The 13,924-nt window shown below is 46.0% G+C and overlaps 1 protein-coding gene across 2 annotated transcripts in view; it reads left to right on the top strand.

Annotated features, from left to right (window-relative positions):
- tbc1d4 (TBC1 domain family, member 4) overlaps positions 1-13,924 on the top strand; it is a 277,707-nt gene that overhangs the window by 161,684 nt on the left and 102,099 nt on the right. For both annotated transcript variants that reach the window (XM_078221580.1, XM_078221578.1), the window contains exons 2-4: positions 864-1,457; positions 9,052-9,141; positions 11,364-11,468. In XM_078221580.1, coding sequence (XP_078077706.1) covers positions 864-1,457; positions 9,052-9,141; positions 11,364-11,468 — 789 coding nt within the window. The remainder of the gene's footprint in view (positions 1-863; positions 1,458-9,051; positions 9,142-11,363; positions 11,469-13,924) is intronic.

Genomic DNA, 13,924 nt, shown 5'->3' with positions numbered 1-13,924 from the left:
AACTCCACACAGACAGTGACCCAAGCTGGGAATTGAACCCAGGGTCCCTGGAGCAGTGAGGCAACAGTGCTAACCACTGCGCTACCATGCTGCCCCGAACTTTGGGATCAAACCTCTGTAGTGTGATCAAAGCAAATTACTGCGGATTCTGGAAACTGAAACAAAAAAAGAAAGTGCTGGAAATTCTCAGCAGGTCTGACAACATCTGTGGAGAGAGAATAGAGCTAAAATATCGAGTCTGGATGACTCTTCATCAGAGCTCTGTAGTAGGACTTGAACTCACAACCACCTGATAAAAAGAGTGTTGCCACTAAGTCCCAGCTCATAGAGTTATTAGTAAGTAATAGCTCAGAGTCCGATGTGTTCGTTTTAAAAAATTCAGTCATGGGACATGGGCATCGCTGGCTGGCCAGCATTTATTGCTCATCCCTAGTTGCCCTTGGAGGGTAGTTGAGAGTCAAACCACATTGCTGTGGCTCAGGAGTCACATGTAGGCCAGACCATATAAGGAAGGCAGATTTCTTTCTCTAAAGGACATGAGTGAACCAGATGGGTTTTCCCGACAATTGATTCATGGTCATGATTCTTAATTCAAGATTTTTTTTATTGAATTCAAATTCCACCATTTGGCGGGATTCGAACCCAGGTCCCCTGAACATTAGCTGAGTTTCTGGATTAACAGTCTAGCGATAATACCACTAGGCCATTGCCTTCCCTCTGAAGGGGACTAATAGACAGGCATGAATTTCAATGTGCCTGTATGAGTTTGGGCATCTTATCTGTAACTATAAGGCTGTCTTTTCCCTTCCTTGTTTTCAAAGGGAGATCTTTGGTTGCTAAAGCTTCTTTTCTTGTTCTTTCAGGTTCCTGATGTTATCAGCAGTATTCGGCAAGTATCCAAGGCCACCTTGAAGGGCGACACAAATTCCCGACAGGTCAGCGAGGATGCCTTTTACAACTCTCAGAAATACGAGGTGCTGTATTGCGGTAAAGTGGTGGTGACGCACAAGAAGGCCCCGTCCACCCTTATCGACGACTGCATCGAGAAGTTCACCCAGCACCAGCTGGAGAAGGAGAGGCTGCGGCTGCTGAACGAGAAGCCCCCGGCCGACGACACCACCGGCCAGGAGGGGGACGATGCCGGGGGGGATTTGGCGCTGCCCCTCGAGGTGGCCGATGAGGCGACAGTCAGCACCAACCTGCCGTCGGCCAATGGCAGCCACAACGACCTGCCGAGCTTGGGCCTGCGGTCGGCTCTGACCGAGCCTAACCTGGGAGACACGCCGCTCGAAGAAGAGCACGCCGAATTCCGCTCTCGGTGTAACAGCGTCGCCAGCATTCGGCCCAAGAAGGTGCCTGACCTGGGCACCAAACTACCCACTCGAAGGCGGCATGCCAGTGCTCCAAGTCACGTCCAACCCTCCGACACAGAGAAAAACAGGACAATGTTATTCCAGGTATGTATGTTTGTGAATTTTTGTGAAGAAATATGTGCCATTGAAGTAAAACAAATACTGAAATCGGTAAGTTTTGTGAGTTCTATTAGTGCAGGATGAAGAGGTCTCAAAGTCTCTGCCTGTGTAAGGATTATCATAGAAGAATCATAAGTTGACATGCAGGTACAGCAGGAAATTTGGAAAGCAAATTGTGTGTTAGCTTTTATTACAAAGCAATTGGAATATAAAACTAAGGAAGCCTCACTCCAGTGATGCAAGGCCTTGGTGAGTCTACAGCTCATGTACTGTTTCTGGTTTTGGTCTCCTTACGAACAAAGGACCTAGAATCATAGAATCCCTACAGTGCAGAAGGCAGCCATTTGGTCATCAAGTCTGCACTGACAACAATCCCACCTAGGCACTAGCTCCGTAACCCCACATATTTACCCCGCTAATCCCTCTCACCTATGCATCCTGGGACGCTAAAGGGCAATTTAGCATGGCCAACGCACCTAACCCGCACATCGTTGGACTGTAGGAGGAAACTGGAGTACCCGGAGGAAATCCACGCAGACACAGGGAGAATGTGCAAACTCCACACAGACAGTGACCCAAGCTGGGAATTGAACCCAGGTCCCTGGAGCTGTGAGGCAGTAGTGCTAACCACTGTGCCACCGTACCGCCCTAATGATGTAAGGCAGTAATAAATACGGGATTGGTGTGTATTTTATTTTATTCATTTGTGGGACATGGGCATCGCTGGCTGGCCAGTATTTATTGATATGGAAATGCCGGTGTTGGACTGGGGTAAACACAGTAAGAGTATTAACAACACCAGGTTAAAGTCCAACAGGTTTATTTGGTAGCAAATGCCATTAGCTTTCGGAGCGCTGCTCCTTCGTCAGATGGAGTGGAAATCTGCTCTTAAACAGGGCATACAGAGTCACAAAATCAAGTTACAGAATACTGATTAGAATGCGAATCTATACAACCAACCAGGTCTTAAAGATACAGACAATGTGAGTGGAGGGAGCATTAAGCACAGGTTAAAGAGATGTGTATTGTCTCCAGACAGGACAGCCAGTGAGATTCTGCAAGTCCAGGAGGCAAGCTGTGGGGGGGGTTACTGATGGTGTGACATGAACCCAAGATCCCGGTTTAGGCCGTCCTCATGTGTGCGGAACTTGGCTATCAGTTTCTGCTCAGCGACTCTAGTCGTAGATAGCCAGAGTCGCAGAAGCATCTGACTATCCACCCTGTCTATGCCTCTCATAATTTTGTAGACATAGAACATAGAACAGTCCCCCCTCAGCCTCTGTCTTTCCAGTGAAAACAATCCGAGCTTATTCAACCTCTCCTCATAGCCAATGCCCTCGAGACCAGGCAACATCCTGGTGGTAATAATGTGCTGGAATCGCTGAGCAGAAAGAGGTCATTTTTACTGTGCTGATATTTTATTTATGCCACGTGTACACTGGGGAGTTGAGGTGATTTTGTGCTATTCTGGAATGCACTGCCTGTATGGTGGGTGGAAGCAGATACAACAGTAACTTTCAAAAGGGAATTCGATAAACACTTGAAGGTGAAAACATTGCAAGGATATGGAGAAAGAGAGAGGTGGGGTGGAGGGTACTAATTGAATCGCTCTTCCAAGGAACCAGTGCTGCCATGATGGGCTGAATGGCCTCGAGGTATTTCATTTCATTCTATGATTTAAGCAGCATACAAACATTGACGCCTCTCGGCACACTTCAGTCTGATGAACTAAAATATCACTAAGGCTCTTAAACAATTTCATTTCTCCTCTTGTTGCTTTTGATTTTTTAAAGAAAAACCTGAACTTCTGAATGCTTGTAAATCGAGTTAAGGAATCCTGGGGGAGGAGGGTGGGAGTTGTTAATATTGACATATTTTAAAGGCACTTACTGTATTCACTATTTTGAATGAATTCTTGCCAGCGTTGTATTTGATTACACTCCTTTGTAACACTTCGGTGTGCCTGGCTCCTAAACACTTACAGAGGCACGGGTCCTCAGCACAGTGCAGCACGAGGTTCTGCCAACATGACCACTGTCACTGCGTGGCTGTCCATCTTCAACTTGCTGGTGGTAATGACGTTGAGAGTGCCCTGAAACAGGAATCTACACGTTTCCCACAGTCATTTGGACACACACTGAGGGAATCTCCTCCAGCAAGCCAGGGCAGAGCTGAATAAGGCTGCCAACTCATGAGGCAGGGGGTGCAGAAGTCACTTCTGCCCCATCCGGTTCCCCATTGCAGGTAGCGATAGATTTTCCAGATAGTGGACAGGATCTGCCTGTCACAGGGTGAGAAAATGGGAAGCCAGTGACTCCATCATGGAATCTGACTTGCGAAGGAAGCTCTTCATAAATTCATAAGAAAAAGGAGCAGAATTAGGCCATTCGGTCCATCGAGTCTGCTCCGCCATTCGATCATGCCTGATATTTTCCTCATCCCCATTTTCCTGCCTTCTCCCCATAACCTTTCAACCCATTACCAATTAAAAATCTATCTAACTCCTCCTTAAATTTACTCCCTATCCCAGCATCCACTGCACTTTGGGGTAGCGAATTCCACAGATTCACAGCCCTTTGGGAGAAGTAGTTTCTCCTCAACTCTGTTTTAAATTTGCTACCCCTTATCCTAAGACTATGACTCTCGTCCTAGAATGTCCCACAAGAGGAAACATGTGCTCCACGTCTACTTTATCCATACCTTTTATCATCTTATATACCTCCATTTGATCTCCCAATATTCTTCTAAATTCAAGAGAAGATAGGCCTAAACTGTTCAATCTCACTTTATAAGACAAACCCCTCATCTCTGGGATCAATCCAGTGAACCTCCTCTGAACTGCCTCCATGTTATAGTCGAGAGCTATGGATAGTGATGGTAGAGGCTCCAACTTTCTTTCCATCACATGGCTGACCAGGAATCACTCCCACCACCCATAAGATCCCCTTACATTTATGTATATTTAGCCTAGTCTCTCATCATCCAGCCTCCCCTGACTATGCATTGCTCCGCTGGCTATATAGATGTGCACTCAAAGCTGCTCACAGGCCTCTGTCAACTCAATCTCCAGGTATCATGGGATCATACAGAAGAAGGCTATTCAGTCCATTGTTTTATGTTAGCCCTTTGAAAGACCAATTCAATTTGTCCGCCCACCCATTCCTCCGCCACAGACCTGCAAATATTTCCTTTTCAAGCTTTTTCCAATTCTTTTCGGAAAGATGTCAATGAATCTGCTCCCACCCTTCTTTCAGATCAACAACGCATTGTGTAGAACAAGTTCTCCTGGGTTTGTTCTTGCAAGTTCTCTTCAATCTGTGTCCTCTGGTTACTGACCCTCCAGTGGAAACAGCTTCTTCCTTCCTTGTGTCAGCGAGCTTGGAAGTGAATTGTGGTTCAGTCAGCAGCATTCATGTTTCCAAGTTTAAAGGTGCTGGGTTCGATTCTCACTCCAGGACTTGAGCGCAAAAATCGAGGGGGAAAGCTCCAGTGCAGTACTGAAGAAATGCTGCTGTCAAACGTGCTGCCTTTCAGCTAAAATGTTAAACAAAGGCACTGTCTATCTTCTCAGGTGGAGGTAAGAGATCCCATGTGTGGTGAACCATAGTTGGTTACCACTATGAGTGCTGAGCCATGGATGGTCAGCACTATGGGTGTTTGTAGATATGTTACTGTCGTTACTGTTGGTGTTAGGGTTGGGCCGTTCTACCTGTTGATATTGTTCTGTGGTACACTCCAGTTGGCTCCGCCTACCAGGGGAAGTATAAAGGTCACTGCACTGCCTGGTGACCCTTTAGTCTGGGATTGTATTGTATATAGTGTGCTCCATTCTTGTCAGTAATAAAAGCCTTTATTTCCCAGGTACAATCCAGCCTCCCGAGTGATTTAATCGCGCATCACCATGGCATCATTTTGAAGGTTGTTCAGGCCAATATTTATCCCTCAATCAACATCGCAAAGTGGGATTGTTGGGCCATTATCACATTACTGTTTGTGGGAGCTTGCTATGTTTCCTATTTCACAAGTACTTCACTGGCCATAATGTGCTTTGAACATCAGTTGGTTGTGAAGGGTGATATGTAAACACAAGTCTATTTTTCCTTTTTCTCACACAGTTGGGGCACTGCAGTTTTATGTGTGCCCTTTACAATTGTGGCTTCTCCCACATTCATTTTTATTGTATTTAGAGTAATCTTTCTAATAGGACTAATTGATTTCAGGTTTATAGCATTGTAGCTTGTTCATGCATACCATGTACCTTACCAGCAGGTTCATCACTGTGCAAATACATGAATACAAATTAATTCATTAGTCACGCATCTAAACTGATCCATTCACCATTTAACTTAGTGGAGTTCAGACAGCTTAACTTCCTGATTTAAGTGCTTCATATCAGCACACTGGTTACAAAATGTATTCAGAGAACTGTATTCTTTTCTGATGGAGTCGGTGCAATCACAAAGAAAATCATAATTGCTTACGACACTGCATCACCGCAGTGCAAGCGATACCTGATTATTATAACTTTTCCCCATGTTATCCTTGGCCAGACCCCTCGGCTTTTGATGAGACCTGGTTAGGGATCAATAACATTGTGTTTCAAGTAAACAATATTTGAGATTCAAGACACTCGTTCAGTGAATAAAGCCACAAGATTCCACAGGTTAAAAAGAAATTAACTTTATTGTACAAGGTCAGAACGGTAAAACAATCTGCAATGTCTATCTTATATTCTAACATTCAGTGTTAATATGGGGTATGTGCGAATTAACAGGCAAACTGTGGTTGAACACGCCACACTGTACAATAAATAGCAGATGGGACCAAGACAGAGTCCATGGGGTCGATTTTATTAAAATTTGTAAGTGCTGAACAAGCGTGAAAACTGGAGAGAAAGATTTTTGGGCGAGTTAAAAATTGAATCTTACCTCACTCTGAAGAAAAATATGAAGCAGGATCTGTTTCCTGCCAGGAGGAGGGGGTGGCGTTGCCTAAGCTCTCCGAAGACTGGCAGGTTGCAGCAGAGGGCGCCATTGCACGTATGCAGATCTCTCTCTCTGCTCTGTGCAGGAGCGGAAGGAGCTTGAGACTCTGAAAGCTCGTGCTGCCAAATAAACCTGTTGGACTTTAACCTGGTGTTGTGAGACTTCTTACTGTGCTTACCCCAGTCCAACGCCGGCATCTCCACATAGTAGCACAGAACACAGAGATCTGTCCACAGAGATCTGTCACTGCCTGCCCCAGCCGTAGTTGGCGGCCGACCACATCCCTCCACCATTATCACAGGACTCCACAATGGTAAGATAGCTCCCACGGACTTCTCAACAGTACATCCCGATGTCAGTAAATACTGTGAATCAACCAATCTCACTGAAGCTCTGTCTCAGTCATGAGGGGTTCCATCTTCACCTTTGAAGATTTAACCTAGGAATTCTCTCGAAAAGTCACTTCAAATCAGACGGCCCACCTTGCAGGGTTTCAGTCTCATCTCCCGAGATTTCATTCCCCTGGATTCCTGAGTATGCACTCAATGCACCAAATCGCAAGCATAAATTCAACTCTTTGGCCATTCCTTGCAGGACATTACTATTCCCAACAAGATACCTTTTCCCCAACGGCCCACAGAACGTAGTCACCAATCCTTTGCTTACAATGCCAGGGCTTCTCCTGAGCCCTCACCACTTACAGTCTAACTGCAGCCCTTTCCTTGTTTGGAGCCTCTTTTTAATTTATTCATGTCACAAGTTACATTAACACTGCAATGACGTTACTGTAAAAATCTCCCAGTCGCCACACTCCGGCACCTGTACGGGTACACTGAGGGAGAATTTAGCACGGCCAATGCACCTAACCAGCACGTCTTTGGGACTGTGGGAGGAAACTGGAGCACCCGGAGGTAACCCATGCAGACAAAAGGCGAATGTGCAGACTCCACACAGTGACCCAAGCCGGGAATTGAACCCAGGGTCCCTAGCGCTGTGAGGCAGCAGTGCTAACCACTGTGCCACTGTGCCTTTCTCTGATCTTCTCTTCACCTTAACTTTTAACTGGGACAGTCTCTGTCCGTTTCCTGGAATGCATCTTTTGGGATGTGTCCCTGTCTCCTTTCCCTTTGGTACCTCTTCCTGTGCCCTGCCTTGGAATCGTATCTTCAATGGCATTCCGTGTCACATGACACAGGTTTGCACGCCATTTTCTCCTTTATGCACAGGTGCGTTGAGCCAGTCTTTGTCCCAAGCAACTTATAATGCTGATTTGCTTGTGCGCAGCCAGCTCCAGGTCCGCATATGCGAGGAGACTCCGAGGTCTGTCAGGACTTGGAGTTCCCGACTCTGCTCTTGACGAGAAGGTAAGCTGGCTTTCGTAATACCCTCCGCCACATCTAACACTGGGGTAGTAGTCCTGGCCTCGGACTGCAATCGTTAACGCAAACAGTTGTTTTCACTTGGGATTCATAGAATTCCTACAGTGCAGAAGGAGGCCATTCGGCCCATCGAGTCTGCACCGACCACAATCCCACCCAAGCCCTATTGCCATAACCCCACATATTTACCCTGCTGATCCGCTGACAGTAAGGGCAATTTAGCATGGCCCATCAACCTAACCCGCACATCTTTGGACTATGGGAGGATACAGGAGTATCCGGATGAAACCCACACAGACATGGGGCGAACGTGCAAACTCCACACAGACAGTCACCCAAGGCTGGAATTGAACCCGGGTCCCTGGCACTGTGAGAACAAAGAACAAAGAAAATTACAGCACAGGAACAGGCCCTTCGGACCTCCAAGCCTGCACCGATCATGCTGCCCATCTGAACTAAAAACCCTACTCTTCCGGGGACCATATCCCTCTATTCCCATCCTATTCAAGTATTTGTCAAGACGCCCCTTGAAAGTCACTATCGTATCTGCTTCCACTACCTCCCCTGGCAGTGAATTCCTGGCATCCACCACCCTTTGTGTAAAAAACTTAAGGTAGCAGAGCTAACCAGTGTGCCACCGTGCCACTCTCAATTCTTGTGTATCGGTTTCCTCCGGGTGCTCCGGTTTCCTCCCACATTCTGAAAGACGTGCTGGTTAGGTGCATTGACCCGAACAGGCGCCAGACTAGGGAAATTTCGCATCATTGCAGTGATGTAAGCCTTAATTGTGGCTAATAAATAAACTTTACTTTTGAGCAGATGGAATAGTTTGTAATAGATTATGTGGAACACAAGGAGAGGGAGCTTATGAAGAAAAGGAACGGCAAAACAAACAAAAACAAAATCTGGATTAACAATTTGGTGGTAATTATGCACATTTGTTGCTGTCTTTTTATGTGAAGTGAGGGCTAAGAGCCAGCTACAGTTGTCTCTGTGTATGTTTATGACACAAAGAAGTCTTCATTCTTTTATCAAGCACGTGGTTGTCACGGAACAGGGCTGTCAATGTAAATATTGCAAGGCAGTGCTCCCGACACATAGAGGATCTTAGGAACATTCAGCCTCTGGTTCTGTGCATGGCTTTACTGAGTAGAACACAGTGCTACTTGTTTTATTTTCAAAGCAATCATTTCTGCGTTCTTCTTTCCTTTGTAGGTTGGTCGGTTTGAAATTAACCTCATCAGCCCCGATACCAAAACGGTTGTACTTGAAAAGAATTTCAAAAATATCTCCTCATGCTCTCAGGTTTGTGCTTATCCTCCTTTGCTCGTCACTTGCTGTTTAGTTACCGTAATTGATGGGATTGAAACAAAAACAGAAAATGCTGGAAAATCTCAGCAGGTCTGACAGCATCTGTGGGGAGAGAATAGAGCCAACGCTTCAACTCTACTTGACCCTTTGTCAGAGCTAAGAGCAAAGAGAATCAGCAGAGATTTACACTAGTCGGGGGGGGAGCGGTGTGTGGAATTGGACATACTGAATGTAAATGAGGGCACGGTGGCACAGTGGTTAGCACTGCTGCCTCACAGCGCCGGGGACCCAGGTTCAATTCCAGCTTCGTGTCACTGTCTACGTGGAGTTTGCATATTCCTCCCGTGCCTGCGTGGGTTTCCTCCGGGTGCTCCGGTTTCCTCCCACAGTCCAAAGATGTGCGGGTTAGATTGATTGGCCATGCTAAATTGCCCCTTAGTGTCAGGGGATCAGCAGGGTAAATATGTGGAGTTACTGGAATAGGGCCTGGGTGGGATTGTGGTCGGTGCAGACATGATGGGCTGAATGGCCTCCTTCTGCACTGTAGGGATTCTAAGAGAAGGTGCTAGGTTTTTGTTTCAGATTCCAGCATCCGCAGCATTTTTCTTTTATCTTGATGGAATTGAATACTGTGCACAAGTTGCTATTGTTTTACAACAAGGAGTTGTTGAAGTAATACTGTGTTCCAGTAAACACCTCAAATCCACTAATCTCGTTCAGGACGACAGGGGGATCAGAATATCCCGCCAGCTTGAAGAGCCAGAAATTTCCGGCCATGATTCCTCAACCTACAATTATTGGAAATAGCAGTTGGGACTTCAGGAGTAGTCAGTTACCCTCTGGAAAAATGGTTCCTATATCATGAGGTTGGCATGGCGAAACGAAGAGCCTCTTTTTTATTTTGGTAAAAGATATTTGGACAAACTTTGCAACCATCTCAAAGCGGAAGTTCTGAGGGGATTTGACAGGATGCTGATAGGATGTTTCACCTTGTGGGAGAGACTAGAATTAGGGGACGCAGCTTTTTTTAAAAAAATGATCTCCCATTTAAGATGGAAACGAGGAGAATTTTTTTCTCTGAGTCTGTGGAAATCGCTTCCCCAGAGAGTAGTCAAGGCAGTGTCGTTGAATATTTTTATGCAGAGATTCTCGACTAACAAGGATATTGGGGTATAGGAAATTGGAGTAGAGGACACAATCAGACCAGTTATGACCTTATCAAATAGCGGACCAGATGTGAGGGGCCAAATGGCCTAATTCTGCTCCTAATTTGTATGAATCATAGAATCCTACAGTGTAGAAAGAGGCCATTCAGCCCATCGAGTCTGCACCAACCACAATCCCACCCAGGTCCTATCCCCATAAATTTACCCTAGCTAGTCCCCCTGACACTAAGGGGCAATTTAGCATGGCCTATCCACCTAATCTGCACATCGTTGGACTTTGGGGGGAAACCAGAGCACCTGGAGGAAATCCACGCAGACACGAGGAGAATGTGCAAACTCCACACAGACAGTGACCAAGCCGGGAATCGAACCCAGGTCCCTGACACTGTGAGGCAGCAGTGCTAATCACTGTGCCACCATGCCACCCATAATATGTTGGTATGCTCATATGATCAAGTGAAAGGCAGGGCAGACTAACTGACAAAAGAGATAATAGTGCAACGCTAAAGTTACCATTTACACCCCCTCTAGAGCCATCTTTTCTTTCTTTAAATTTCGACTTCCACCATCATTCCATTTGAAATTTATCCTTTAAACTTAAGGAGAGCCTTTCACCTTATCACCGATCTTCCCTTTGGTTTTCCCCACCCCTCCCTTTCCTAGCCTCTCAAAACTTGCTTAAAACTTGACACATTGCTAACTTTTCCCTTTTCCAATGAAAGGCTATTCATCTGAAACGTTAACTCTGTTTCTCTCTTCACAGATGCTGCCTGACCTGCTGAGTATTTCCAGCGCTTTGCGTTTGTATTTGTGTTCCGACATCTGCAGTAGTTTGCTTTTCCAAAAACCAGCAGGGTGATGTGGCAGCCTATAAGTGATGGCAGTCCTTGGTTAGTTGGCCGAATGATGGGGCCTAACTTTAGGAATGGCCTTAAGATGAAAATGTGCCACTTTGCTAGTTTAACCTTGCCGGTTGTGGGGATGATTTGTGAAGTTGCTTAATTCTGCTTTTTTTTCACTCCCTTGTATCTTTTAATTGTATCATTCCAGGGTATTAAACACGTGGACCACTTTGGATTCATTTGTCGAGAAAGTGTTGAACAAGGTCTCAATCATTATGTGTGCTACGTATTTCAATGTGCCAATGAATCACTGGTAAGTTCCTGTCTGTATTGTGGCAGTTGCCTATCTAAACTCCCAGAGTAAGGCTTTATCTGAAGTTGGACCACAATATGAAAATAATGCCTGGTTAATCATAAAAGTGGCCCTTGGCCTAAGCCAACAAGGCACCCAGTACCAAAACTATTATGACCAGGCCTTCTTTGAGGTAAAATACATTTGGCGTGAATATGTTAAGAGTTTTCAGACTGTTGTATGGGATATACTTCATGGGTCATTTTTGCCTCTCCTCTGGCTGTTCAGGGCAACCCATTCACATTTTGCAAAAGCAGCTACTTGAAGAAGCGACATTGTGATCTGGAAGCATCGTGCATCCAAAGTAAGTGGGAGCTGTAATCAGTCAACTCTGGGAGCAGTATCCCGCAAGCATACGGCCTCTTCTTGTTATAAAGGTGCAGATTCTCTGGCCATTCATGCCAGTGGGATTCTCCCGTCCCGCTGCAGTGAACGGAGATTTGGCTGAGTGCCAAATTCCCTGTCCTCTCTGGCAGTGGCAGCGGAGCGTGAACAGCCAGAGAATTCTGACCAAGGAAGCTCATTATTCTGCAGAGTGTCCTTGAAAAGAGCAAGGGGACGCAGATCCTTGGACCATAACCACTTGGGAATAAGTCCTCCCTGTACTGTGTGTGTCAAATAATAGTCAAGAATTGTTTTAGAAGTGGGCGGCACCGTGGCACCCGGGTTGGATTCCGGCCTTGGCTCACTGTCTGTGTGGAGTTTGCACGTTCTCCCTGTGTCTGCGTGGGTTTCCTCTGGATGCTCTGGTTTCCTCCCACACTCCAAAGATGAGCAGGTTAGGTGAATTGACTGTGCTAAATTGCCCCTTAGTGTCCCACGATATGTATGTGTAGGTTAGGTAGATTAGCCAGGATAAATGGGTGGGGTTAAAGGGATAGGCTGGGGGTGGGGTGGGACAGGAGGAGGTTGGAGGTGGTGTTGGGCCTGGGTAAGACACTCTTTGGGAGAGTGAGTGCAGACTCGATGAGTTGAATGGTTTCCATCGGCACTGTAGGGATTCTGTCTTTCTTTGGGTTTATACCTAGCACACAGAGGAAATTTTTCTCCTTCCTGAGTGGCTGGCACTCATGGCAGCAATAAACAAACCAAGGACAAAAGCCACACTCTTGGTGGAAAAATGAGCAAAACTATATAATTAAACCCCTCGTAACACACATCACAATAATTCAGCCAACATAAACCAGCAAAGTGTAATTATAAACAGGCACACTTAAGGAACCCAATCCACAAAACAGTGGTTAAATATTTCATGTAATAAGAACAACATTTGACTTCAATAAGAGAATTGGCCTTTGACCTTCATTTCGACAGCCAATTGCCCAGTGATGTCAACTGACGGGCCAGACTGTGAGAAGCATTACATTGTTATGGTGAGAAATTTCAACAGAAAGGAAAGTTCTTGGAAAGTGGAAGGTGGGGAGTAGAATAAACAAATAAAAGACTCGCATCTTAAGCAAACTGCCCCGTGTATTGAAGGGAGGAGGGAATAATGTGGCAGATTAAACACATTTTGTGAAACAGTCAGTAAATAGCAGGACAAACATTGCAGCTCAGGTTTGCATCTTGCAGAAGCAGGAGGGAAGGTCACGTTTTGCTTAGTCACCTGATTTATATTATTTTCGTAAGCTTGCTGCAGCGCAATGATAGCTGACCCACACTTGTGTTTGAGCTGCAGAGTGACTGCAGTCAAAATCACAAACCACACTCCAAATCGCAGCTGTGAGCACTGTTACAGGAGGTCCACTTGTATTCTTTTTATTTATTCATAGCACAGTGGTTAGCACTGCTGCTTCACAGCTCCAGGGACCTGGGTTCGATTCCCGGCTCGGGTCACTGTCTGTGTGGAGTTTGCACATTCTCCTAGTGTCTGCGTGGGTTTCCTCCGGGTGCTCCGGTTTCCTCCCACAGTCCAAAGATGTGCGGGTTAGGTTGATTGGCCATGCTAAAAATTGCCCTTAGTGTCCTGAGATGCGTAGGTTAGAGGGATTAGTGGGTAAATATGTAGGGATATGGGGGTAGGGCCTGGGTGGGGTTGTGGTCGGTGCAGACTCGATGGGTCGAATGGCCTCTTTCTGTACTGTAGGGTTTCTATGATTCTATGATTCTATGGGACATGGGTGTCCCTGGCCAGCCAGCATCCCTAGTTGCTCAAGGGCAGCTGAGAGTCAACCACATTGCTGTGGATCTTCGATTTGATTTGATTTATTATTGTCACATGTATTAGTATACAGCGAAAAGCATTGTTGCATGCGGGCTATACAGACAAAGCATACCGTACGTAGGGAAGGAAAGGAGAGAGTGCAGAATGTAGTGTTACAGTCATAGCTAGGGTGCAGAGAAAGATCAACTTAATGCGAGGTAGGTCCATTCATAAGTCTGATGGCAGCAGGGCAGCACGGTGGCATAGTGGTTAA

Source organism: Mustelus asterias, chromosome 10, assembly GCF_964213995.1.
Source record: "Mustelus asterias chromosome 10, sMusAst1.hap1.1, whole genome shotgun sequence".
Classification (NCBI taxonomy): domain Eukaryota; kingdom Metazoa; phylum Chordata; class Chondrichthyes; order Carcharhiniformes; family Triakidae; genus Mustelus; species Mustelus asterias.
This window is presented reverse-complemented; position numbering and strand designations above follow the sequence as displayed.